The sequence below is a fragment of the Pipra filicauda genome, unplaced genomic scaffold (genome assembly GCF_003945595.2).
Source record: "Pipra filicauda isolate LSUMZ 115617 unplaced genomic scaffold, ASM394559v2 scaffold37_size4185640_pilon, whole genome shotgun sequence".
Classification (NCBI taxonomy): domain Eukaryota; kingdom Metazoa; phylum Chordata; class Aves; order Passeriformes; family Pipridae; genus Pipra; species Pipra filicauda.
The window spans coordinates 1,990,005-2,014,780 of record NW_024104509.1 but is presented as its reverse complement, the minus strand read 5'-3'; the positions used below and the strand labels follow the sequence as shown (position 1 = coordinate 2,014,780).

General features: G+C 36.4%; 1 protein-coding gene across 1 annotated transcript in view; it reads left to right on the top strand.

The window, feature by feature from the left end:
• The first annotated feature begins 1,532 nt into the window (after positions 1–1,532).
• Positions 1,533–24,776, top strand: part of TMC1 (transmembrane channel like 1) — a 59,342-nt gene continuing 36,098 nt past the window's right edge. Inside the window, exons 1-7 of the mRNA XM_027729016.2 lie at positions 1,533–1,566; positions 9,898–9,960; positions 10,095–10,464; positions 11,909–12,049; positions 21,315–21,405; positions 22,544–22,625; positions 24,466–24,572. Coding sequence (XP_027584817.2) covers positions 1,533–1,566; positions 9,898–9,960; positions 10,095–10,464; positions 11,909–12,049; positions 21,315–21,405; positions 22,544–22,625; positions 24,466–24,572 — 888 coding nt within the window. The remainder of the gene's footprint in view (positions 1,567–9,897; positions 9,961–10,094; positions 10,465–11,908; positions 12,050–21,314; positions 21,406–22,543; positions 22,626–24,465; positions 24,573–24,776) is intronic.

The following is a 24,776-nucleotide window of genomic DNA, read 5'->3' as shown; positions in this document are numbered from 1 at the left end:
AATTCTTTGACTGCTTCTTTTTACAAATGCTTGCAGAACCATTAACTTGAATTCCATGCTCACCATTCTTCCAAAGACGTTCTTTTTTCTGTTATTAAAGTACAGAAGTCTACCAAATGAATTTTTAGAACTTATTATTTTTCTGAAACTTGAAACATAGTCCAACTATGGATATTCAGAGATGATTTCAATGTTTTCTTACATTTCTTTGTTTGAATTAGAAGTCTTTCCCTAGTATCTAAAAGCACAGGATCTAGATGTTTTGTAAAGACTAATATGAGAATGCAATAAAGGAAATAATTGTTCAGAAAACATTTGCTAGGGACTCTTATAATTGTGTATGTGAGCTTAATTTCTTTGGGAGTATTTCAAACATAACATGTTAGTGTTCTAACAGAAATAGGAATGCATTTCAATTAAAACAAAACAAAACAAAACAAAACAAGAAAAACAAGCCCCAACTGAAAAGCCCAAACTTGAAAATTAAAAGATAAGGTATCCAGCATCACTGGATTAACATCCAGATAAACTTCCTTCAGACATCTGAACGAAAGCTCCAAAGAAAAAAAAAATTGCATTCATAGCCATGTGGGTAAGAGGATCCAGAAACCAGATGTTCAAACAGGAACATCTGAGAATGTAGAGTATTCTGTAGATGCTTACACTTTTTTTCAGCTGAGTAACACTGAAAGAATTTCAGATGAGTAATATGGGGAAATTATTATGGAATAACCTAGTTAAATACAGATCAAGAATTATATTTTATGCTGTTTTATCTGTAATATATTGTATTATTTGTAATATATTCTTTCATATCCTTTACTTCCAAGCCTCATCTGTCTTGCTAACTATATTTTTGCTTTCTTTCACCATTAACTTAGATAAAAAGTCAATCAGGGTAAAACTGATAAACTTAGGATGTAATATCTGGATAAAGGCAGAGTCTTAATAGAACTCCAAGGAAATGCAAACACAAACCAGTAGATATATCAGCATCCTGCTAATTTTGCTAAGATCTTTTAAATCAGTGTCAAACTGTTCTGTTAAAGCCATTCAATTTAAATACGTCTAAGGTATAAACTGACTTCCCTGAAAAAAAAATAATCCCTGTATCCTCCTCCACATGTGGAAGTGGAGACCCATATACAGCATAAGAGCATGTCCATGTGGACATTGTGCAACATCCTTGCTCAGTAAGGCACTTAAGCATTTAAATATTGGCGTTAGTCATAAGTAAGTACATTGCAGGAGAGTTTTTGTTATTTTCAGCAATAATAATAAAGAAGGTGAACAACATATTTGATTCTTTTGATCCTAACCTGTCAACCCTAAATAGTAAGCTAAACATTCATGAAAGATTAATCACTTAGGAAATTAGTATCTTCTTATATTTCAGTGAATGAAACTTCACCAGCGCCATCTGTTCAGTGACAGACAGGATGATGTCGTGGTACACTTCATCCTGAACCACTCAACCTTCAGACTCTCTCCTGTATAGGTAGCACCAGCAGCAGCCGTCTGAAATAGTCACGATGCCTAAGCATGAAAAGTCAACAGAAGGAAATGGTAATTACAAATATAATTATGCAACTGAAGCACATATTCATTTTCTGCATGTAGTTCAACAGTGTGCAAGTTGTGTTTTCTTCTCATTCTTTTTAGTATAAAATCTTGCTAGTCGTAATTCACTCTTTTGCTCAGAAATATGTTTTATTGTGGAAATTGGCTGGTTATAGCATGGGAGGGTGGCTTTCCACTGGTTAGTAAATCAAAAGAGTGTAACTGCAGCCCTGTTACTTGTCTTACACTTATATGTAATTTATAGGAAAGACTAAAAAAACAGATGTATTTTGTGGCTTCTGTAAGCTGCACAAAAGCAACGCTTACTTTTCTTATTGCTTTCAGTATTTGTTATGAAATGTCAAACATCCTTCACAGTAAGATTAATAATATTTCTATACTGATACTACCCTGTTCTGGATCTAAAAAATATTTTTGTAGGATAATAATGCCCAGCAGTTTACTCTGGCAATGTGCAAGGCAACTCTTTAATATGAGAAGTGCTTTCTGTTCCCATGGGCAATACTACTCTTTCTAAAATACAGATTTTTTTCATGTGGAACAAATGTAACCTTTATTATCTTCAACCTGGAAGAAAATTGTCAGGGTCCTTATTCTAGACTGGTTTCTGAATGAATTCATTAGATCTTGATAAGTACCAGGGCTACTTCTACTAAACAGGCTTTCTATATTTTTAATCCATAGTTGTAACACACAGTAGTAATAAAATATTTTCTACTTCCATAGAAAACATCATAAGGGTCTGCTTAGCATTTTTGGCAGCATATAACAGGTAGTTCCCTTTAAAAGACCATCCTATTTTTTCCCTTATATCTGAGCTCCTCTGTTATTTTTCTTGCCCTCAGTTTTTTTACTACAAGACCATTTACTGATGAATTTAATTTTCAAGCAGTTCATGCTAATGGAATTCTTTTCAGCATGAGACAAGCACAAAATTTAATGCAGCATAAGAAATTACTTAATGACTTCAACAGAATTTCTGAGTAAGAAACCATATGAGCTTGATGACAGAACATGTACATTTTTATAAGCATTTAAAATAAGAAAATTCTAAGAATATCAAGGTTCTAAGTTTACCATAAACATCTGCCTTCTACTTGCAAATATCTGACTGAATTGACTTATCTTCTGATTCAGTGACTTTATTGTTCTTTCAAATTCCAGAGGATAGCATTCCTATGGTGAGCCAATACTGCACATTTTGTAACCGGAGAAGGTGGACATCTTTGTGTTGCAGAATCATGATCACTCTTTGACACTGTTTCCTTTTTTTGGATGAAAATTTATGCTACATATATAATTTATAATAAAGTCTAATTATCTTAATTACAGTTATGGGTAATATTTGGAGATAAGATCATGTAAGTTAACTAAAGACTGTGTTCTGATTTTAGAACACCTGCAAAGCTGGAGCTCCCTTACAAATAAATATAAGACACTTTCAGAATGTAGTTCTCAATCCACCTCTGACTTAGAAAGCTCCAAGGGCTGGAGTTATCTAGCACAGGACCGAGGAGCTAATCTAATTGTGATTTCTTTGCAAGAGGTTTTGCTTCATCATTACTGACAGTCCTGAGGAATATTCTTGCAACATATGCAAAAAGTGCATTCTAGAGCCATACATTTTTTGGTTTTTTTGATATCTTTAGTGAAGCCATTCTTGGTTTGGCCCTTCTTTTTGTTTCATAGTATGTCTTCTGAAAAATCTATGATAGTGGGAAATGTATGGTTCATTATGCAGAATTCATGGCTGCGAATTCATTGTTCCTGGCATCTCATGCAGGAAAAGACAAACAAAAGCAAAAATATTCAGAGTGTATATTTAAAAGGGAACAGTTGGAAAGTGCCTATTACTCTCTAAATATTATAAAGAGAACATGTGATGAGCTGGTCAGCTCTAGTTATGCACCTTAAAAGAGCTTTCTTCTCATGAGATAGTCAAAAATACAACTGACTTCAAATCCATTAAGAACATTACGTATGTAACTTGAACATAAACTCTTTCCTTCATATTATCATGTATTGTTCTCATTTTAACAGTACTATGAATGAATGACAATAAACTAAGTAAACCCCATTTTAGAACCTGAAAAAGTCTGATTGGTATGATTTACTGCAGTTTCAGACTTCTCAGAGTGCATTGAACACTTATTATTCTAATCTTAATTCTTACAGTAAATACTGCAATTAAAATGAAAAATTGCCCACCATCACACAATGCAATGTGAAGACACAATGCACGTGTGGTGTCTCCTTGTTGTTTTATTAGAGTAGCCAATGGCTCCTGCAAGCTCATTAGTTCTCTAGTCTTGATTAAGGCAAAGGACTACATGGTTAGATCTTTGTGGGCAGAGGTAGGGAAAATGTAGATGTGCATACAGAGATGGTGTAAGATATAGAGGTCTGGAAACTTTTATGCATGTTTTCCTGAAGGTGGTGAAATATGAGGGGCTTCTCACTGAATTATCTTCCTCCTCTACCTTCTGTAGGTTTTATAACAATAAAATCAGATTTGGCTCAAAATTCTTGCTCTGAAATTGTGCAATAAACCTATTCATCCCTGAAGAGAAAGTTTGTCTAGAAGTCCTGACCCACAAATTGAGAGGCAGTTTTCAAACCTTGGCATGTTTAAGTACAGCCCAGAAGGAAACTGGAAAGAGGACAGTGTAATCAGATGAGGCCCTGATGCCAGCCATGGTGTCAACATGACCTATGTGAGCTCAGTCTCTGTCATTTTAGTAGAACATCAGTAATCAGTAATTTTTCCTTACTAATGGAGAGCAAATGAGCTATTTATGGATGTGAATTGAATGGATTCCATTTGCTCCCTTGTAGTCCTCATCCGTAATTTTCAAATTTTGACTGGGCTACAATTAGCTGGACAAACTCTCTTCACTGGCAGTCTGCAGAGAGGAAAAGCTTATTGCCCCTGAGCCAACTTCTGGAAATTCTTTATGTGTAAAAGTCTGCAGGACACAGCATATATATTAAGACTAGAAAGTCTTCCAAGACCCTGGTGTCTCTATGACATTGTAGTATAAATAGTCTGCCTACTTTACTATTTATGATCTTGCCAATTCAGATGGGAAGGATAAGCACGATATTAGCTTCTATATGTGTAACTGGATAGGAATTATTATTTTACTTTATAAATTCACAGCTATTGCTGGACAGAACAAATTTTTTGTGTTTTGTGATTTTTATTTTTTGTCCATTGGCAGAAAAAATTGCAACACTAAGTGGGAAAAAGAGAGGAAAAATCAAGCATGGTCTCAAATACAGAGTGTAATGATTGTTCTATACAGGTAACTTTTATTTGAAATTTCAGTGTTTCAAATTCCCTTCTTTTGGGCCTGAGGTGGGCTAAGGTGTTTTTCCCAATGTCTGGAAACAGACTAAGAGGATGAGATCTCTAGTGTTAGGGTTTCAAATCTTGGATGTTGAAGTCTACACTAATTCACTCTTGCAACAGAATTTCTGTGAGATCTTGGTATATTATTTCTGATGTGTTTCACAGCTGTTGCTTGTAGGGATATTTACTGGACCTGAAGTGTTCTGAGATACTCTCATATTTACATGATCACTTAGAAAAACACAGAAATGTACGTAAATACATGGAATTGAATATTGTGCAGCTCTTCCCTCTTTTTGACTAGTACTTCACAAGCATTTATTCTCTAATATAACCTTGTGTTGCTGACATTTCTACATGTTGGGCAGTCAGTTTGTTATCTATCTAGGCTGATGTCTTTCCAGCACTGAAAAATGCCCAGCACGGTCCAGTTCAGAGGAATACACAGTAATTGCTTGCACAGCTCTATTGATATACCACCTATTTCTTTGGCTTGACAATTAATAAAATAGAAATTTATCTTATAACATATACAAACAGTCTGACAGCATTTTTTGATATACAGATTACCTTGCGTAGTGCTGAATTTTTTGTAGCACCAAAATGCAGAATTGATTAACAGCAGTCAGTTTCACATAGCAGTAATGGGAGCAGGGTATTACAATGAGTCACACTGCGTGAGATAGTTCCAAGAATCATTATGCCTCTCACAGTGAAAATCAAGAAAATTATGTCAGTATGGAATAAATTTTTAAAAGATCCAAACCATGAAATCTGAGTAGTAGCCTTGATAGAAAGTGTACAAAAAACTTGGGAAACAAGATAAGGACAAAACAACCCCCATAATCTGCTAAATAGGCACCTCACAGAGCAAAGACTGTGGTGTTACTAATTTTTTTTCTGTCCTTAGTTCTGTCAGCAGCAACATGCTAATGTTTAGAGCTCTCTCCTGAGCTGTCTGCTGTTCTGTCTTGTGTCTGTGTCATGCAGGTTAGACTGAGCCCGTATTCAGGATGCCCTCTTTTAGCCTTGTTGGCTCATTTGTGGCTATAGTCTAAATAAGACTTCAGGTAAAATGATAGTTTACTCAGATTACACTGTCACTGCCCTTAATCTAGAAAGATGAGAACGTTTCCCTTAAACTACTGTGGAAAAAAAATGAGAAAGTGATTGTATTTCCTAGAGCAAAAGGAGTTATGGACTATATCTTCAAATATACTTAATGATATATACAAATATACCGTCATTAGGACAAGATGATGTATCCTGGAAGACATAGCAGTTGAGCTTTTGCTCTGGGTCACATAAACTCAAATTAGGTGAGTCAAAGGCTAATAAGCTGATATTACCCCTATGAATATTAATACTGTGAAGATAAGAGGTCTTATCAATCCTTTCCTAGAAAAATGAGTAATTCTAGACAGTGCTTTTGTGAGACTTAGTTGATTTTATTGGAGGATTCGCCAAACTTTTGATAAGCAGGATCACATGAAGATCTGTTTAAAAAATCCCAAGACCAGTATATGAACTTCCCCTATAGTGAGGATTTTGTTCCTGCATCAAATACTACATTTTAACTTTAACAGGTCACAGCATCAAAAATGCTCCTTGGCTTCCTATAGTATTCTATTACAGTGTCTGAGGAATGCACTCTACTGTTTCTCTATGTTGCAGTTTATAGCAGAGCATTTAAATTAAGTGCTACACTGCACTTATATATAGTGTCACCATGAAGTGTAATTTGTGTATTGTTGAAATACTTCTCCAGTAATTCAGTAAGACAGGATTTTCCACAAAGCACCTAAATTGCTGAGTTATGGGCTGTCTGGCCTGTCCCTTTCCTCTTTGAAAAGTATTACAGTTTATCACCTGTAGTAGCTTTCAAATAATAATAATAAGCACAGTAATGTTTTTATCTCTTATTGCTCAAATACACAACCAACTTACAACACAGGTCTTTTATGGGGTGTGCAAAACAGAGAAAGACAGTTATTAATACCTCTTGTCTGAAATACAAGTCTCCAGGGGTAGCTGCAATGTGTCTGCTGTGTGGGGTGGTAATGTAGCTTTCATGCAGCCATGCCTATACACTGTTAGGGACAGATCTTGGGGTGGTAAAGCTCTTCTATCCCCTCTACTCTGAGATTTTTTTCCCTCCTGAACAGCACTAACTGCTATAAGAGCTGTCACAAGTGAATAACTTTTAGTTCTATCGTGAGCTTCAGCTTTTATGTTGGTGACACAGCTCATGGAATAAAGTAGGGAGCTAGAATACTGGAGGATTGGAGAGTCCTCCAGTGTTCTAGGAATAAAAAGGAACTGGCTTCCAGTTCCTTTTAAAAATAAGTTCTAGTAAAATGCTTTCTGCATCTGCATCATACCCAAAGACCTGGAAGAGATCTCTTATTCTGTAGATACACCAGAGGAAGAAGGGCACACCTCTATGTGTTCATATCAACACATTTTATCTTTCTATGAAGTTCAGTTTGGAGATACAATTTTAAATTTTTGCGGAAAAAACATTTTAAGCTGCATCTGTACTTGCTGGGTGTGCTTATAGCACCCACTTTTCTTCTAGCTGCATGATTCCATGTAATCACTGGATGTGTTTTCTAGGTTTGTTTTGTGGCTATATCTATTTCTGTCTGATTTCATGTGTTTTCTTTATTTCTTAAAAATTTGTCTTTATCTCTCATGTGCCTGATCATTTAGATGCAAAAAACACAAAACCACAGTTAAGTTAATATTCAGATACGCTCCTCTGTAGTAGTGTTCTCAATACTTTCTTCAAGCATTCTGAAATCTGTAAATTAGCTTAGGACTTCATTTTATCTCAAATGTTGGGTTCAGTGTAGCAAATTTATTTTCCTTATGCTATTAGAGTTAGACAGACTCCAGCAGCAATCTTCTACCCTGTTTAAGTCTCTGTGTTGCATAGTCCCTTCTCACTTTCACTGTTACCCGAATATGATGTTAACATGATGTCAACTCAAGCTTAATACACTTCACTGCTAATGCACATTTCAGTATATATGATAAACCTCCTTGTGTTTGCTAGTTGTATAAGCTCATCAGACTCTGCATTGAGGCCAATATTTTACCATTAAAGTGCTTTTCTGGGAAATTCTCTTCAGCTGTAGGAGATCAGCAAAAACATTAGTTTCAATAAAAAATAGTGTCTTACTGTTGCATGTGAAGTATCTGTTTAGAGATGTCTGTCTTCATCTTTGCAAGCTTTCAATAGCAACACAATGATCTTTATCAAAAGATGATCCAAGATGATCCTGTTACCGTCAGCAGCAGAAGGCATGTGTCCAGGTAGAACAAAGGAGCACTTATTGACGCATCACACTGATAATGCCGAATGATAATATTTTTGCACAACCTTAAAAATTATGGTGCAGATGCTGGGGAAGTGATAGAAAGTGTTAATCACAATTGAATGTTTTGTGGAGGAAATACATACACTCCAACTGTAAAATGCCAGTCAAATTCTGGATAATAACTCTTTACCTGTTACTGCACAAAGAAGACCCTAGATTCCTTCTTGTTTGCAGCCTTACGTATTTTACTGCTTTTCTTTGATATTAAGTAAAGCTAAGAAGTTGTGCTTCATGGTTATCTGTAGTAGTCCCTAAATAAATTGAACTGCATATAAATTTTCAATGAATCACTAGTGGCTTAGTAAAGTGTATGAAAGGAACTGGGGAACTAGGGAGTGGTTGAAAAAAGAATATAAAGAACAATTATAGATGAATGAAAAGGGAAGATATCTGTAGTTTCTTCTTGCCTGAAAACTGTGACTGTAGGGATCATTACACGTCACCTGTTCTCTCTGTACAGAGGGGAAATTAGACAACAGACACATTGAACATGCATAGTGTTATAGGAGTGCTACCTATTTCTACTATTTCATGGTAATATCTCTTAATCTTCTCATTAATTTCCTACTACCATCTATTTCTATAAATTCCACTGATGTGTCTAAGCTGCTGTCCCACATGTAGAAACTCAAGAGAATCCATTAGCACCTGACTTCTCATGTGTTGCTTCTGAAGAAACATTGCTAAGGAATATTAGTAACAGTTTCAGAAGAGACCTGTTGAGTAACATGTTCATACCAATGTTTTCAGAGAACATATCAATTAGATATTATGATGGATATGATACATATGAGAGGAGTATTTTAATTTATTCTCTATATAAGCATGATCTCAGTTTGGATAATTTTCTGCTTATTGATGGGCAACAGAGACATCATCTCTTATTAAATTTATTGAGACTGAGAAAATTAAGCAAGAGACCCACTCCAAACCACAGATGTTTCTAAGGAGAAACACTACTCTTCTGAAATAGACTATCTCTCTAAAGCCTTCAACATTTTTATTGTCTCATGAGTGGTAGAGTGGGACTGTGGTACAGCATACAAGTGAGCTAGGTCAAGTTTTGTCACTATGCTTAGAGATTTGGTTGCTGGAACTTAGTGTAAATCTCCTTCTTCTGGAACTGCCCTCTTCAGCTATGTTGCAGCTATGAATCTTCAAGCCCTCCAGTCAGACAAATCTAAAATTATTCTTTTACTCTTCTTTAATCTCAGCCAGTCCTTTTTCTTTCATGTTTAAGAAAATCTTTGAGAATTCTCTGAGAAGTATTTTCATCCTCCTTGTTCTTCTTCAAACCATAGAATATTTTTAGAATTCTCCTGTCCTACTTATTTTTTCCATGAGAGAGACTTCATGGCATCACTTTGAGGCTTATGTATTTGAGTGCTGAAGGAAAGTGGAACTATTTTTTCTGTTTTCATCTTATTTCTTGAAAACTGTTTGCCGTGTTCCAAAACCCTGTATTCATGAAATGGTGTAAAGGAGTACAAAGCAGTAATTGCCAAGAATTTCTTGAAAACTCTGCATTCCTAATGACCAATCCACACTTCCTGTGCACTAGCCTTTGTTTTCACTCCACAGATGGCAGTGGTGACAATGAAGAAGGCAGTGCAGCTGAGAATGAAGAAAATGTCAAAGGAACAGGTCAGTAATGTGGATTATTTTGAGGCAGATTCAGACATTTTCTGACTATGAATATGAATGAAAGAGTAGGAAAGGTCTCCTCCTAACATACTGCCTTCTCTCATGTGTTTTTATTTTTTTTAAATTGATCACAGATAAAGGGAGGAAGAGAGCAACTCCAAGAACTGCAAGAGGCCACGGCAGGGGGAGAGCCAGGCATGGTGATGAAGAGAATGAGGATGATGAAGATGGGACAAGGAGAGCTGGGCATCACAGGCACAGAAACCGTAGAAGAGGACGAGCGGCTGGAAATGAGGGCAGTGATTCTGATGCAGAAGCTGCAAAAGCCAGGAAGAACCAGGCAAACCAGAAATCCAAGGAAGATGATGAAGAAGAGGAAGATGGGAAAGGGGGTAAGAGTGGGAAAGGCAAAAATGAGAAGAAAGTGGACAAAAAGCCTGATAAGAAAGGGAAAAAAGAGAAGGCAAATAAGAAGAAAAAAGACAAAAAGAAATCAGGATCTGGGTAATTCAGTAATTTTTTTTTTCTTACAATAAAGCCTGCATAAAACTTGCTTTCATTTACACCTGTGAAATACCAAGAGTCAGCAGGACTCATATGTTACAGCTGAATTAAAGCCAGACAGATATATTTTTTCCTGCAGTAAGGAAGCACTGGGTGAGTGAATGGGAACTTTCCACAGAGTCATATCTAATTCAGTGGAGTGAAGTCAGAGTTTTGTCACAGGTCCAGGGTGGGACCTCAGGAAATGACCAACCAGACCCTTTTGGGACTGCTGATACCCCATGGATTAGGTCAAATCTGGTCAGGCAGAATGGGAACTCAAGCCAGGGTCACCCTTATTGTGGTTAAAGATCCAAGGTTTATGAGCTGTTCTCTAGCAAAAGGGAGAGAAAATGATAGAGGAGAGAAGAAAATGACAGAGAGAGGTGATAACAGGTGAGATCTCTCCTGCTTTTTCCTTTCTAGAAAAATAAGATCCCCCAAACTCCAAGCTGATAACCTGACAAACAGCCAGGGTCTAGTTTTATTTCCAGTATAGAACTAAAATCTTTATGCTTCTCACGTTCTTTTTTCCCAGCCAGGTTTGAGCCAGATTTTTTATAAAAGATTGGTGTCAAAATCTCAAAAACCCAGAACCAAGGACTGAGATGGGATTTTCCAGTCTGTCTCTCACTCACTTCCTCTTAAATATCACTGTTCAACTTTCCAAAGCATCTAATGCAACCAGGGGTCTTTGGAAGAACCCACTGACATACAGCACTTCAAAAAATCATTTCTATTTTTCTGCCATCCTAGGATTCCTTTGCTCCTTTTTCCCTCCTTGTGCTTTTGAAAGGAAGCAACCCATGGGAATGGTGTATAATGCAGCAAATGGAGCTAGGCATGGTTTTCTCAATAGAGAGGGAGAGAAAATCCCATCCTGCATTCAGTACTTACTACAGCTTTTTCTGTTCCCAGAGACATTACTGGAGAGAACAGTGGGAGTGAAAGGAAAAAGTACAATGAGATATGTTGTTGTATTAATTTGTCTGTCTGTCTCATTTCTATATACTTCTACTTCATTTCCTTTCCCTATGAGAGTACCTAAAATCTTACAGCTGCAGCTAGAGCATCATCACCTCACCACTGTGAGTTGGGTTGGACTTTTAGGAAGCTGGTTACACTTGCAGGAACAATCCGTGGGTGTCAGATGCTTCCCCAAGAGCTCTGCCCGCTCTATCTGGAATGCTGAAGGTGTAGTGCTGGTTCACCTGCAGCTCTGCACTTCATGTGCAAGCTTTGCTTTTCATACTTAAATAAATTACAAGTCTACGTGAAGTGTGTCCTCCCTTCTGTGCAAGTGTGAAGTCTCAAAGTTAACTAAAATTAACACAATGTTTTTCTGTGAAAACTTCTGTCCTATCTGAGTTTGGATGATGTTTTTTGTTCTTGCTTTTGTTCAAAGCTCTGATTCTGACTCTGAGGAGGAGCCAATTACAGAGGAGGAATTGGCCAAGCTGAAAGAAGAGGTAGAAGAAAAAAAGAAACTAATTGCCACACTACGAAACAAACCATGGAAAATGAAAAAGAAGTTGTCTGTCCTGAAGTACGGTTTATTTTTCATAATGAATATCTGCTATTCTGCTTTGCACTTTGCACTGTTTTTCTGAATTATTGCTGTAATTTTCGACCTACTCACAAAATTAATTTCAAAACATTTCTAATCTCTCTTTCCCAGTATGTGTTTTCACAGTAAGTAGAGGTGAATGGTATTGCAGATCCATGCTTTCTTGTCCCGTAGAGCTGAAATCAAATATGAAAAGCTAATATATTTTTCTTTTTGGAATTTCTGTTATAACCCCATGCAAAATCTTTCCTTTTTCTCAGTTAGGTTGATGATGGTAAATTCTACCATTGGTAAGATTAATATCTCATTAACATCTCTCAAAAAAATGAGAAATTTCATGATTACCTCAAGATTACTGGGGGGAGAAAAGAGGATTTATCTCTCTAGTCTAAATTTTTTGAAAGAAAAATGGATTTTTTTCAACTTAGGAAAAAGCAAACTGATTGGAAACTGAACTTGCATTTTGGTTCATTTTAACACATACCACATAGAAAACTACCCTAGCACACCAATTGCTATATTTTCACGAAAGCTAAAAATTTTCATTTACAGTTAAATTTCCACCAAGCACAGAAACTGGGTAAATGGAGAGAAATTAATTCTTTTGTTAAAAACTGATATGCTCCTCTGTTTTGAATAGCTCATTCCCTGCAGCACTGATCAAATGCCAACAAAATCCATGTACATAAAGACTGGTATTATTGGCATTATTCTTGCACATGTGAAAAATGGACACATGCTGGCTTTAATCGCCTTAAACTTGTAAATCAATAATGTGACTTTTGAATACTCTTATATTAACATTTCTTACTCTTGAGGCTCTTGGTAAACAGTTGTTATTAGTGAGTATTTCCCTATGTCATCTGCTTCTTCCCCTGTGGAGGATTTAGAGTATTTTGAGATGTGTAGAGAAAAAGAACAACCTATCTTCTTAGAGGTAGAAGAACAAATTGCCCAATTCTTTGTATTCCAGCTTTCACAGTAGAGGGATACTTCTCTGGAGATTTCTTCTCAGCATTATGAGAAATGTTATTTAGTGTAAGCCAAAACAAGCCTCACTTCCACATTTTTTTCAGTATCAGCACCATTTTTTCCCCCCAAGAATGAAAAAAAGTACTCTCCAGGAATATTCCGTATATTCATGACAAAATAAGACTCAAAAAATATACTCTTTTCTTATTATTTTGAACAGTGAATGTTAGCATCGATTAGGACTTTTCACTGTAAATGTTATTTTTTTAAAAGAAGTGTTGTCAGAACAAACAATTTTTTTTGGAAATATTTAATTTCCTCTAAAATTTGTGTTCTAAAAAAAATATTAAATTTAAAATTGTTCAAATAGTTTACTTCAACATTCTCAAAGTAACTTTTTTTCATGGCTTAGAAGGTATATGGTGGGAAAGATGATTTATACTTAGCTTCAGTGACTGCTTTGCAAAATGGTAAATCTTTTCCTTTATTATTCTGTTCTGAAAATGTATGATCAAACAATAACTTTAGAACACAGATGCAGAACTAGTTACTCTGCAAAAATGCCTTCTGTCGAAACACGGCTGAGAGCTCATTGTGAAAATAAGATTCTTAATAGAACTGCACCGGCAATTTAGATCAGCTCTAATTTCTAATTTAGATCTCTGTATCTAAAAAGATGTATTTCAAACAGCCCATAATTATTCTCTGAAGAACTGTGACTAGATGAGGCTACTGCTTTGTTGCAGAGTGTCCTGTGGTTTGAAGTTGAGCTGTACCAATATGGTCAGACTCTAACCTCATCCTGAGATGTTATGGTCAGATCTTTAGAGGTCTGGAGATACAAAAAAAGTGAAGCAGAAGACACAGAGAGGGATGGAAACATATTATGCAGAAATAGCATCACCACTTTCCTAGGCCTTAAGCAATAGATATGTTAGGCTGGGGACATAGTGGTCTGAGAGTTTAAGCGTGCCTGGAATCCAGACTTTTTCTCAGTTCCAAGACAAATATTCTCTATCAGGAGAGTTTTCTTGATCTATTCATTTTCCTTCCACTGATTTATATTGTTTGTGAGGGCTGTTGTTTTATATTTCCTATGGGAGATGATAACTTGTGCACATTTCTTCTTGTCACTGCATACTCAGGTCAGCACAAAATTACCTGAAGAGCCATCAGATGATCATGACCATCAATCATTACTTACACACCTGAGATTTAGAGAGGGGGGAAAACTATTGAAAAGATTTGATTGACAGAGTCCCTTAGGAGTCAGTCCTGAGGGGAAAAGGAGTCCAGGAAGGCTGGATATGCTTTAAAAAGGAATTTTTAAATATTCAGGAGCAGGCTTGTTAAATATTCAGGAGCTGGCTTCCTCCCCATGTGTAGGAAGACAAGTTGTCGGGTGAAAGACTAGACTGGTTAAATAGAGAACTTAGGTTTGAATTTAGGCAAAAAAAAAGAACCTATCATTTCTGGAAGGAGGGTCAGATAACTTGAGAGGACTGCAAGGATGTCATGAGGTCATGTATAGAGGAGATTAGAATGACCAAAGCCCAACTAGAATTTGATTTGGCTGCTATAGTTAAAGACAACAAAATAGCTTCTACAAATACCTTGACAGCAAAAGGAGAGTCAAGGGATGTCTCCATTATTTGTTGAATGCACAGGCACCATCCCGAGAGTGTTTAACAGGTATCTGGATCTGGCAGTGGGTAATATGGCCTAGTGGTTTAGGGGTTACAGTGGTAGTGCGGAGTTGAAGGTTGGACTGAATGATCTTAAAAGTCTCTGCCAACCTTGACTGATCTATGATTCTATGATTTTTGGGTTAGAAGGTACAAAAAAAATAAAACTCATGGACCACAACTTCAGCTGTTGCAAATTGGTGAACATCCAGGGAAAGCTATCTCAACCTACCTCTGAGGGTCTACTTTTGGGAACTGCATCCCAGTGTGTGTATTTTTTCTGTTTGAGTTTTGCAACAATATGAAGGAAAGGGTTGAGTTTAAATGCTGTGCTACTGTATTTGCTTCTGGTATACTCATCTCACTGCCCTTATTAATGCTCATACACTTGAGATAACCAAAAGTTTGTGCTATAAAATCACAAAGTCTGTTAGTAAGTATGTAGTTTATATCCAACAGCAAAGCTTGTCATGATACTAATATAACCAGAGAATTGAGCACGAGAATCCAGAAATGTGCCGACAGTGGTCTCACTTTAAAGTTGTACCACAAGCCAGTTAGTAAACTGTGAAAACATGTGAAATATAAATAAATAATAAAATGTATATTTATATAAAAAGACAGTACAGTGCCATGCTTAGGCTTTTTTAAGGACTTCCAGGTAAACACAGACCATAAAGAAAGACATGAGAACTTTTTGGTTCTTTTTTTTTCCCTAAGAAAATCAGAGCAGTATAAAGTCTGCGTAGGATCACAGAATGGTTTGTATTGGAAGGGACATTAAAGGTCACCTAGTTTCAACTCCCTACCATGGGCAGGGATGCCTTCCACTAGACCAGGTTGCTCAGAGCTCCATACAACTTTGCTTTAAACATTTCCAGGGTTGGAGCACTCATAGCTTTTCTGGGCAACCTCTTCCAGTGCCTCACCACCCTCACAGTAAAGAATTTTTTTCATAATATCTAACCTAAACCTACTCTCTTTCAGCTTGAAGCCATTCCCCCGTGTCCTATCAATACATCCTCTTGTAAAATGTCCTTCTCCATCTTTCTTATTCTGGAAAACTGCAGTTAGGTCACCCCAAAGCCTTCTATTTTCCAGGCTGAACAAACCATGTTCTCTCAGCCTTTCCTTATAGGAGAATTGCTCCATCCCTCTAATCTACTTTTTGGCCCTCCTTTGGACTTACTCCAACAGTTTGATGGCCTTCCTATGCTGGGTACTCCAGTGCTGAATGCATCACTCCAGTGTATCAGAGTGGCAGAATCACCTCCCTCACCCTGCTGGCCTTGCTGCTGCTGATGTAGTCCAGCACATGGTTGGCTTTCTGGGCTGTGAGTGCACATTGCTGAGCCATGTGCAGCCTCTCATCAGCTGGCACCCCCAAGCCCTTCTCAGGAGGGCTACTCTTGACCTGTTCATCCCCTAGGCTGTTTGATTGCTCCAAACCAAATGCAGCACCTTGCACTTGGCCTTGTTGAACTTCATGAGATTCTCATGAGATCACTTCTCAAGCCTGTTCAGGTCCCTCTGGATGGCATCCTGTCCTTCAAGTGTGTCAACAGCACCACTAACTTCATGTCATCTACAAATTTACTAAGGGTGCACTTGATCCCTTCATCTATATCATTAACAAAGATACTAAATGACACCAATCCCAACACAGACCTCTGAGGGACACCATTTGTCACTGATGTCTGTTGGGACTCTGAGCCATTGACCACTACCATCTGGATTTAACCATCTGACCAATTCCTTACTCATTTAACAGTCCACTTATTGAGTCCATATCTCTACAATTTAGAGAGCAGAATGTTGTAGGAGACCGTGTAAAGGCTTTACAGGAGTCCAGGTGACCCTTCCCTTGTTCACAGGTGTAGTCACTCCATCACAGAAGGCCACATGCTAGGGAGAGAACATATTATGGTGATTTTCACTAATTTTTTAGCATAATTTATTTTATTACAGGACTCAGATTACCCATCAAGACAGGTGAATTGGAAATAGGTTTATTTTGATAGACATGCAAACCCCAAAGATACATTAAGATGCATGTATAAGATAGTGAAAAATTCTCATCTTTTGATGCACTCTTTGTACTCCCATAAATCAGTATTTAATCTCTCTTACTGTGGACATACTGGTAGTCCTGGAGGCCAGACTGGTTGTCCTGGAGGCCAGCTGGATATTAAATAACACTGTAATTTTCCCATTATTACTGCTGAACAGCTTTTCAAGTGGCCTGTGCCTGACAACAGTTCTTTTGAAATATGTTTTTAGCCAAACTTTTTAAGACTTGGAGAAGTCCTGGATGATCATTATTAATGTGACATTTCTTTTTAATGAGTTTCTAGATCTTAGAGTCTGAAACCTTCCTGACCTGTTACTGAAAGATGTGATCAATCCACTTAAATCCAATTCATTAGCAACAACCTCTGAGAGCTGTAATTCATCCTCTCTCTGCAACACAGAAGTGCCCTAGGTACCATACACCTAGCACTTTGGAAGCTGTAACTCCACACCTAATATTAATTATTAACTCAGGCTTCTCCAGGACAATAATGCCTGGCCCCATGAAACATTTACTAGTTCTTGCATCTGTAATTCACTTAATAAGCTTTCTCTGAAGTTTCTTTAAACTCACAGTTAGCTAAAGGGGCACACTTTGGCCTATCTTGTGATATAGATAATTTACCTATAACACGATACCAGTAATTACAAAGCTCTGTTTTGTTGCTCTGTGTTGATTTTGACACATCCTCATGTTAGTGAAGTCTCATTACTTCCAAGTGGGCATGAATATGTATGTATGTTATGTGCTTTTGGTTTTTGTTGTGGTTTCTAAAGTAATTATAAGACTACTTTTTATTACTTGATCATTCTTCCTGTTCTCACATTTTATTCATAGCAAAAAAGAAATGGAGGAAAGGACAAAGTGTGACAAAAGGCTGCAGTGATGTACAAATAGAGATCTTTCAGTGAGATAGTTTAGACATCAAGGTATAAATCTTAATTGAGTAATCTATTGAATTAATTTAACAAAAAAACAGTGTGTGTCACAGATATGGAAAGGACATGGCAAGCCTGGTCCCTGACTGAAGTCCCTGAACTTTAAGGCCAGGAGGCTTAAGTAACCCATGAACCACAGAGGTTGGGAATAACCTAGTGGGACTAGTTCGCTGCAGAGCTGGTGGGGAAAGAAAAGATGAGGAGCAGAACTAAAACATATTCTGTTTGATGACTCCAGCATCATCTGGTAGTTATGCTTTCTGTATTAATTCTTTGCATGTAACTGTACAGATGTTTCAGCCTCATTACTCATAGGGCCTTTATTAAACTTTTTTTCTGCACTGAATTTGCTTTTCAGATAAACCATTAAAGCTCTGGTGGGAATTTTTCATAGTATCAAGTTGTTATTGAATGTTGCATTTAATTACCAATTAAATAAGATCTATAAGTGATGCAAGTATTCATGGATGCAACTAACAGACAGGCTGCTGTGGGGCCCTTAGTAACTCCTCTATATATTTCCATGTGGTGAGGTTCTCTTGTAAGACTTAGCATCTCTAAAAGAGCAATATGAACTTGTTATTAAGAAAGTTATTGGTGAAATCCACCACACACTGAAACGTAAGACATGCTTGTAGAACATTAAAAGCAACTTGATTTCATTTATTCCAGCAGTGGAAGAAGACTTCAACTTTTCTTTCGCAAAATAATTGTTTTTTTTAATATTCTTTCAAATACATAATAATAATAGCATAAAAAAACATTTAGATTGGAAAAGGTCATTATGATCATTGAGTTCAACCATTAACCCAGCACTGCCAAGTCCCTCATCAAACAAAGTCCCTCAGCACCACATCTATATTTCTTTTAAAAACCTCCAGGGATGGTGTTTCAACCACTTCTCTGGGCAGCCTATTTCAATGCTTGACAACCCTTTTGGTTAAGCAAATTTTCCTAATATCCAATCTAAACCTTCCCTGGCACAGACTGAGGCTGTTTCTTCTTGTCCTGTTGCTTGTACCTGGAAGAAAAGACTGACTCCCATCTCACTACAGTCTCCTTTCAGGAGTCAAACTGAGAGTGTTGTTGATCCCCTCTTCCAGATCATCAGTAAAGATATTAAACAGGATTAGCCACAGTATTGAGGTCTGGGAAACACCACCTGTGACTGAACACCAGATGGACTTAACTCCATTCACCACCACTCTTTGGACCATATAACCTGTGCTACTTTTTTATTAATTATGTGATGATTATTGAGTATGTGATGACTTTGGCTAATACTTCTCAAGAATGGGAAATATTATTGACACAGTTTTTGATGCATATTTGAAACATCCACTTCTCATGGTCACTGTGATATATGCATTAATGCCAGTAGTTCTATTAGTTAAAACAAAAATCAAAGTGCATTGTTACTGACTAGAACAAAATTCAGTGTAAATGGAAAATGAAAGCAATACTGCAAGTCCACCATTTGGGCTTAGCTGATTTCTTTCCAGATTTATACAAGAATTTATAAGTACAGGAAAACAATGTATTAAAAAAATGAGAGGAGTTACTTCATACTTCTTTCATGAAACATGAAAGTAGCTTCACAAATATTGTGCATGAATCCCACTGGTTTTGTGCTCCAGCCTTACCTTGGAAACTGAGTTGGCTGCATGCATAACCACCAACTAAGAAGTAACTGGTTTGTTTGTGATGCAGTGATGAACTCAGTCCAATGCACAGAAACAAAGTGAAAATCAGAGAAAAATAAGTTATAAAGCAGAAACATTTGAGGAAGAAGGGATGCAAGGAGAGATGAAACCTCAGCCACTGGCAAAGCAAAATGTACGGAAGCATCCAGTAGAGTCAGCAGCATAAAACCCCTATGTCCAGTTAACCACCTTCAAAAAATAATGTTTTGGTTTGTCCTGAAGAAAAAACTGAAATACTAATAACACTCCAACTTGAAATATTGCTTGATGGAGGGTCAAGGAGGCAGAGGAGGATAAGAAAAACTAGTTTTAGTAGAATGCCTGTGAAAATATTTTAAAATAAATCAAAAAGGGCTTGAATTAGGCATTTAAAATAAATATTTTCATGAATTTCATTCTGAAAAATCCTATCCTGTTTTTGCTTAGCTTCATTTTATAGCAGAACAAGTTTGTGGAGAGCTTTAGTGTTCATCTACAGGTGCAAGATGTGCTCATATCTGCTACAGAGGATTTTTTTACTTATTAATGGTTGTTTTCTTATTATCTCCTTAAATTTCTTACTGCTTCACTGTAAAAAAACCCCAGCCTACAATTTAAAGTCTTCATATTCCTCAGCATAACATAATTAGTGACTGAAAACACAAGTTTTCTACAGCTCTGTAGGTTTTGATTTCAGAAATTTTTCATGAACAAGTCTAAATTACTTAGAGATCAAAATGATAGTTGGAGGGTTTCCTTTCTAGTTCAGAATACGATATGCTGACCTGGGAGACTGGCACATGTTCAGTTTATCGATTTTGTCTGCTTTTATGGCAGTGTTCCAGCACTGGCTGCTGAATTTAGGAGGAAGCTGCCATCTGCTGTTAGGACTGCCTTAAATCTGTTGACTGCAGCAAGATTTCAAATACTGACTCTTGGATTTAAAGGGGTCTCCTGGACACTGGTTTCCTGAAGCTGAACCAATCTATTTTCTATGACTAATCTGGGAGGGCTGAAATTTAAATGTAGATTTTTTTTAAGTATCAAAATTAAAGAATGGTCTGTGACCACTGAACCATAAAATCTTGGAAGGACTCAGAGTGGCTTGGAGAATAAGAAACACACAGTCAGTGCCAATGTTAGCTAAATACAGAAAGATCAGACTCCAAAATCCAGAATACAAATGTGATCTAGAAGCACAGAATTGGGAACAAGGAATCTAGACCCTTAAAATGACACTGACTCGATCCTCAAGGAACAGCTCTGAAGTGGTGAATACGTGGACTGTATTCTTTAACTTACATATATTTATAAGCAAAACTTTAGTCTTATGGGGGCTAGTGAAGTTACACTTCTAAGAATGACTCTGGGAATGATACAGCTAGAGAAGATATATGCAGAAATTCTCAAGAGTTGAATTAAACCTAGTATTGAGTAGCATAGCCACAACAGAACCAAGGCTTTAGTGTATACCTATCTCCAAAACAAATAATGAAAATAAATTTTCCTTAGGTAGCTGGGCAGCAATTTATTTTAAGTGGGACCAGGAGGAATAGCAGTTTGTAAATCATGCAAATGAGCAGTAGCTGAACTTCTAAATTCACTGTGACTAAAAATATTTGATAACATTGACTGGATGTAGGTGGATCTCAGAGCTACAAATACACTTGGATTGGAGCAGATTTCTGAAATTGCTTGTACTTTTTGCACTACATATGATTAGTATTCTGTGAAATACAAAATTTCAGAGATTTTCTTTCCCAACATTACTAAGGGAACAAGATTTTATAAAACTCTATGAGGAGCTGAAACACAAAAAATTAAATTAATATGGTAGAGATAATATAAAATTTACTGTATCATTGTCTATATCTCTCTTTTGCCATTATTTTTCAGGGAAGCCCAACTTTTTGTTGAAAAGTTTGAAGGTGCTCTTGGAAAAGGGAAAGGAAAAAAATTCTATGCATACAAAGTGATGATGACCAAGGTAAATTGTTTCACTAACTTCCTGTAAAGCTAATGGCGAACCTTTTGTAAATTATTGCCATAGATACTCATCTTCCAAAGTAGAGTTCCTTGTCTTTCTTTGCATTTTAAAACTTTTATTTCCACTGCCCTTGCATGAAAGTATTTCTAATGAGAGCTGACAGTTGGATTGAAACTTCTTGTCAAAACAAAAATCAACTGTTTTACAGGAGTTTTCAAGAATTTAATATCTTGTGAAAGTTAATTTCTCTTGGTGTAGATTGGGTATTTTTGTGGACTGAATCTAGAGTTCAGTCTTTCTCTTGAGATTTGCATTCTTCCAAACACATATTTTGACTTAGTTTTATGTTCTGACACTCCTTTACAGTACAAATCTAACTGTGTTGAATTGGAATAGTTTGGGAGATTCACTTCAAAAGCACACTGTTGCCCCAAACTAAAATGCTGATGCAGAAAAATGCTAAGAATATTTGTCAGGACTACTTGTTATGACCAGGTTTACCCTTAGTTAGACTGGATTTTTGCAAGCAACCGTGTGATCCCGTCTCCTAAGCATTGATGGTCACAAAAAGTAATCAGGCTTTCAAACTCAGTTGGACATAGGAAGCTCAGTTACAGAAGTTAAACTCATTAATAGATAAACTCCTGGGTAAAGTATTTGTAGTTAAATGACATAGCTTAAGCTCCAGATTTAAATTTTGAATAGCAAAGGAAATAAGAAATTAAGTCTCAGAAACAATTCTAAAAAAAAAGAAAAAGAAAAGAAAAAGGAAAAGAGAAAGAAAGACAAAAGGGAAAAAAAAAGTAAAAGAAGAAAGAAAAAGAAAAAGAAAAAAGAAAAAGAAAAGGAAAAGGAAAAAGGAAAAAGAGAAAGAGCATGACACAAAAGGAAGTAATTAGTTAATAACTGTGGAAGAAATAGAAACTTCACACAAAGCCAATAGGAGACATATTCAGAACAAACAAAAGGAGATGGTTACTCTGTAGGCTCTTACTACAGAGGCTGTTACTCTGTAGACTCTGACAAAGGATGCTGTGCTTGGTTAAGGGCTTACATTAGCTCAAGGGAGAACTGAGCATTTGGACACTGAGATGATGGTGTGGTTTTTTTTTTTTTCTTTTTCTGTGACTCTTTTCAGAAATGGATGAAATTTCAAAGAGATTTCGAGAATTTTAAGACAGCCTGCATACCCTGGGAAATGAAAATTAAGGAGATTGAAAGTAAGTAAATAAAAATAGTATCAACTGTCATACTTCTGATGTCTGCCAAAATGATAAATTACTTCAGAATATGTGTCAGTATTCAATGTATAGTTTAAAATCAATTAGTATTTATTTTTTCATTAATATTGGTTGAGCTTGATATTATAGTTAGTTGAAAATTTCCCTGAGAGAGTATTAGTCACTTCATAGAAAAAATCCTCCATACACAGGTACCAGTTCAAGAGCCAGTGTTGAAGTTAGTCTTGGAAAGGTGGAAAAAAAAAAAAAAAAAGCTATTTCCTATCTTCACTTTATTTTGTCTGTATTTATAATATACAGATTATACTACACAGACTATACTGCAATTATTTCTGCTATTTTTCATTATCTTGATCTTCTTGTAATATGTATTTCTCTCATTCTCAGACACATATTATAGCACAGAGAAAATGATAGCAATCTTGGATGTCCACATATACTGGACATAAATATAAACAAGGCAACGTAGTTGGTACTATAGGTATGTTTGATAGTAGATGTTTGTCACAAGTCAGTTTTGCCTTGTAGTTCCAGTGATGAATTTAAATTGCAGCCCTTTCTTTGGAGCACATTTGACTTAACTGCATAGATACCTGAGTGAGGTTCTGCCACTGATGAAATGCAGATGAAAGTGCAATGAAACTTGTTTTAGAAAAGTTGCATTTGGAAGGATTTGTGGGTTGCATCAAAAGGCAATAACCATAACAGTAGAAAAACAGGAAAATGATAAATGGTGAATTTTGTGGGGCTTTGGATTGAAAAAAAAACCTTTGAGGAGAACTTATATAATGTCCTTAAACATACAGTCTACAGACTGTTTAACAGATTATCTATTCTCTTGAGGTGGAGTTTAGAACACATAATCTATTATGGATACATAATAGCTATCTTGGGGATTTGTAAGAGTAATGGTTCTGCAAGATTCTTTAAAGGAGTAGTCCTTGCACAAGCTCTTCTGCTAGTAATAACTTCCAACAGGCATATTTCTTTCCTTTTAAAATAAGAACGCAAAAATGGAACAGGATAATTTTTCCAGACCTGTTTCTGTATCTATTTATCTTTTCATTTGAAACAAGTAAAGTTTTTGCTGAAGGGTACCAAAATCCCAACGGGATAGTTTCATAATCTCAAGGGGTAAGATTGCAAAGTTTACTCCTTTTCTTTAAGTTTTTCTTCTGTTCAATATATTGCTAGGGAAAGCTGCAATTGCTTTTATTTGCAGAAAGGATCATCTGCCAGAATGCCAGTAATTTAAGGAAGCCTTCACCTGATAATAGGACTACCTTCACACTGCATACTGGTAGAACACATAAACTGCAAAGTAAAAGAAAGAAAGGGTACAAACACTTGCACTTAATATTGTTCTTCCCTTATGAAAAACTCTGGTGAGCACTCCAATAACAGCGCTGACAATCCCCATTGGCTAATTCTGTGCTGCTTCCTATTAACATTGGGCAGGTGCTGGCTTAGCATGTCAAGAATGCTTAAAATCCACATCTAACAGAAAAAAGAATAAAAGGAATCGAAATGTACTTACAGAGGTTACTTAATAGTAGCAAGTGTCATAGCTTTTATATGATCCTAGGTAGTACATATAACTAATACCTTTATATTTTTTATTTCTGTTTTCTCAGTTGGGTCAGTGAATACTAGTATGCAATATGCAAATAAAGCTAGTAGAATTATGGTAATAAAGACGATTAAAAGCCTCCACTGATTTTCTTTATTTTAAATAAACTTTGATCATCTTCATCCCTAGGTAAAATAACTTCAAACAGCTAATTTATCTGCCTTTTTGTCACATCTGATGTTTTCACAGGTCACTTTGGCTCATCAGTAGCATCTTATTTCATATTCTTGCGCTGGATGTATGGAATAAACATGATTCTCTTTGGACTGACCTTTGGACTTGTAATGGTGCCTGAGGTGGGAATCTTTTAAGTTTTCATTGAAAATTGCCATAGGAAACTGCCTTCTAACAGGAAAGGAAGGCTCGATATGCAGATGAAACCCAACTCATAGGGAAGTCTGCTGTCTCCAAGGGGCTTAGGTAAGAGACATTACTGAAAAACTCTCCAGTCTAATAAGGCCACCTGAATACTATCCATTACTGGTTGTTCAAGCTGGCAG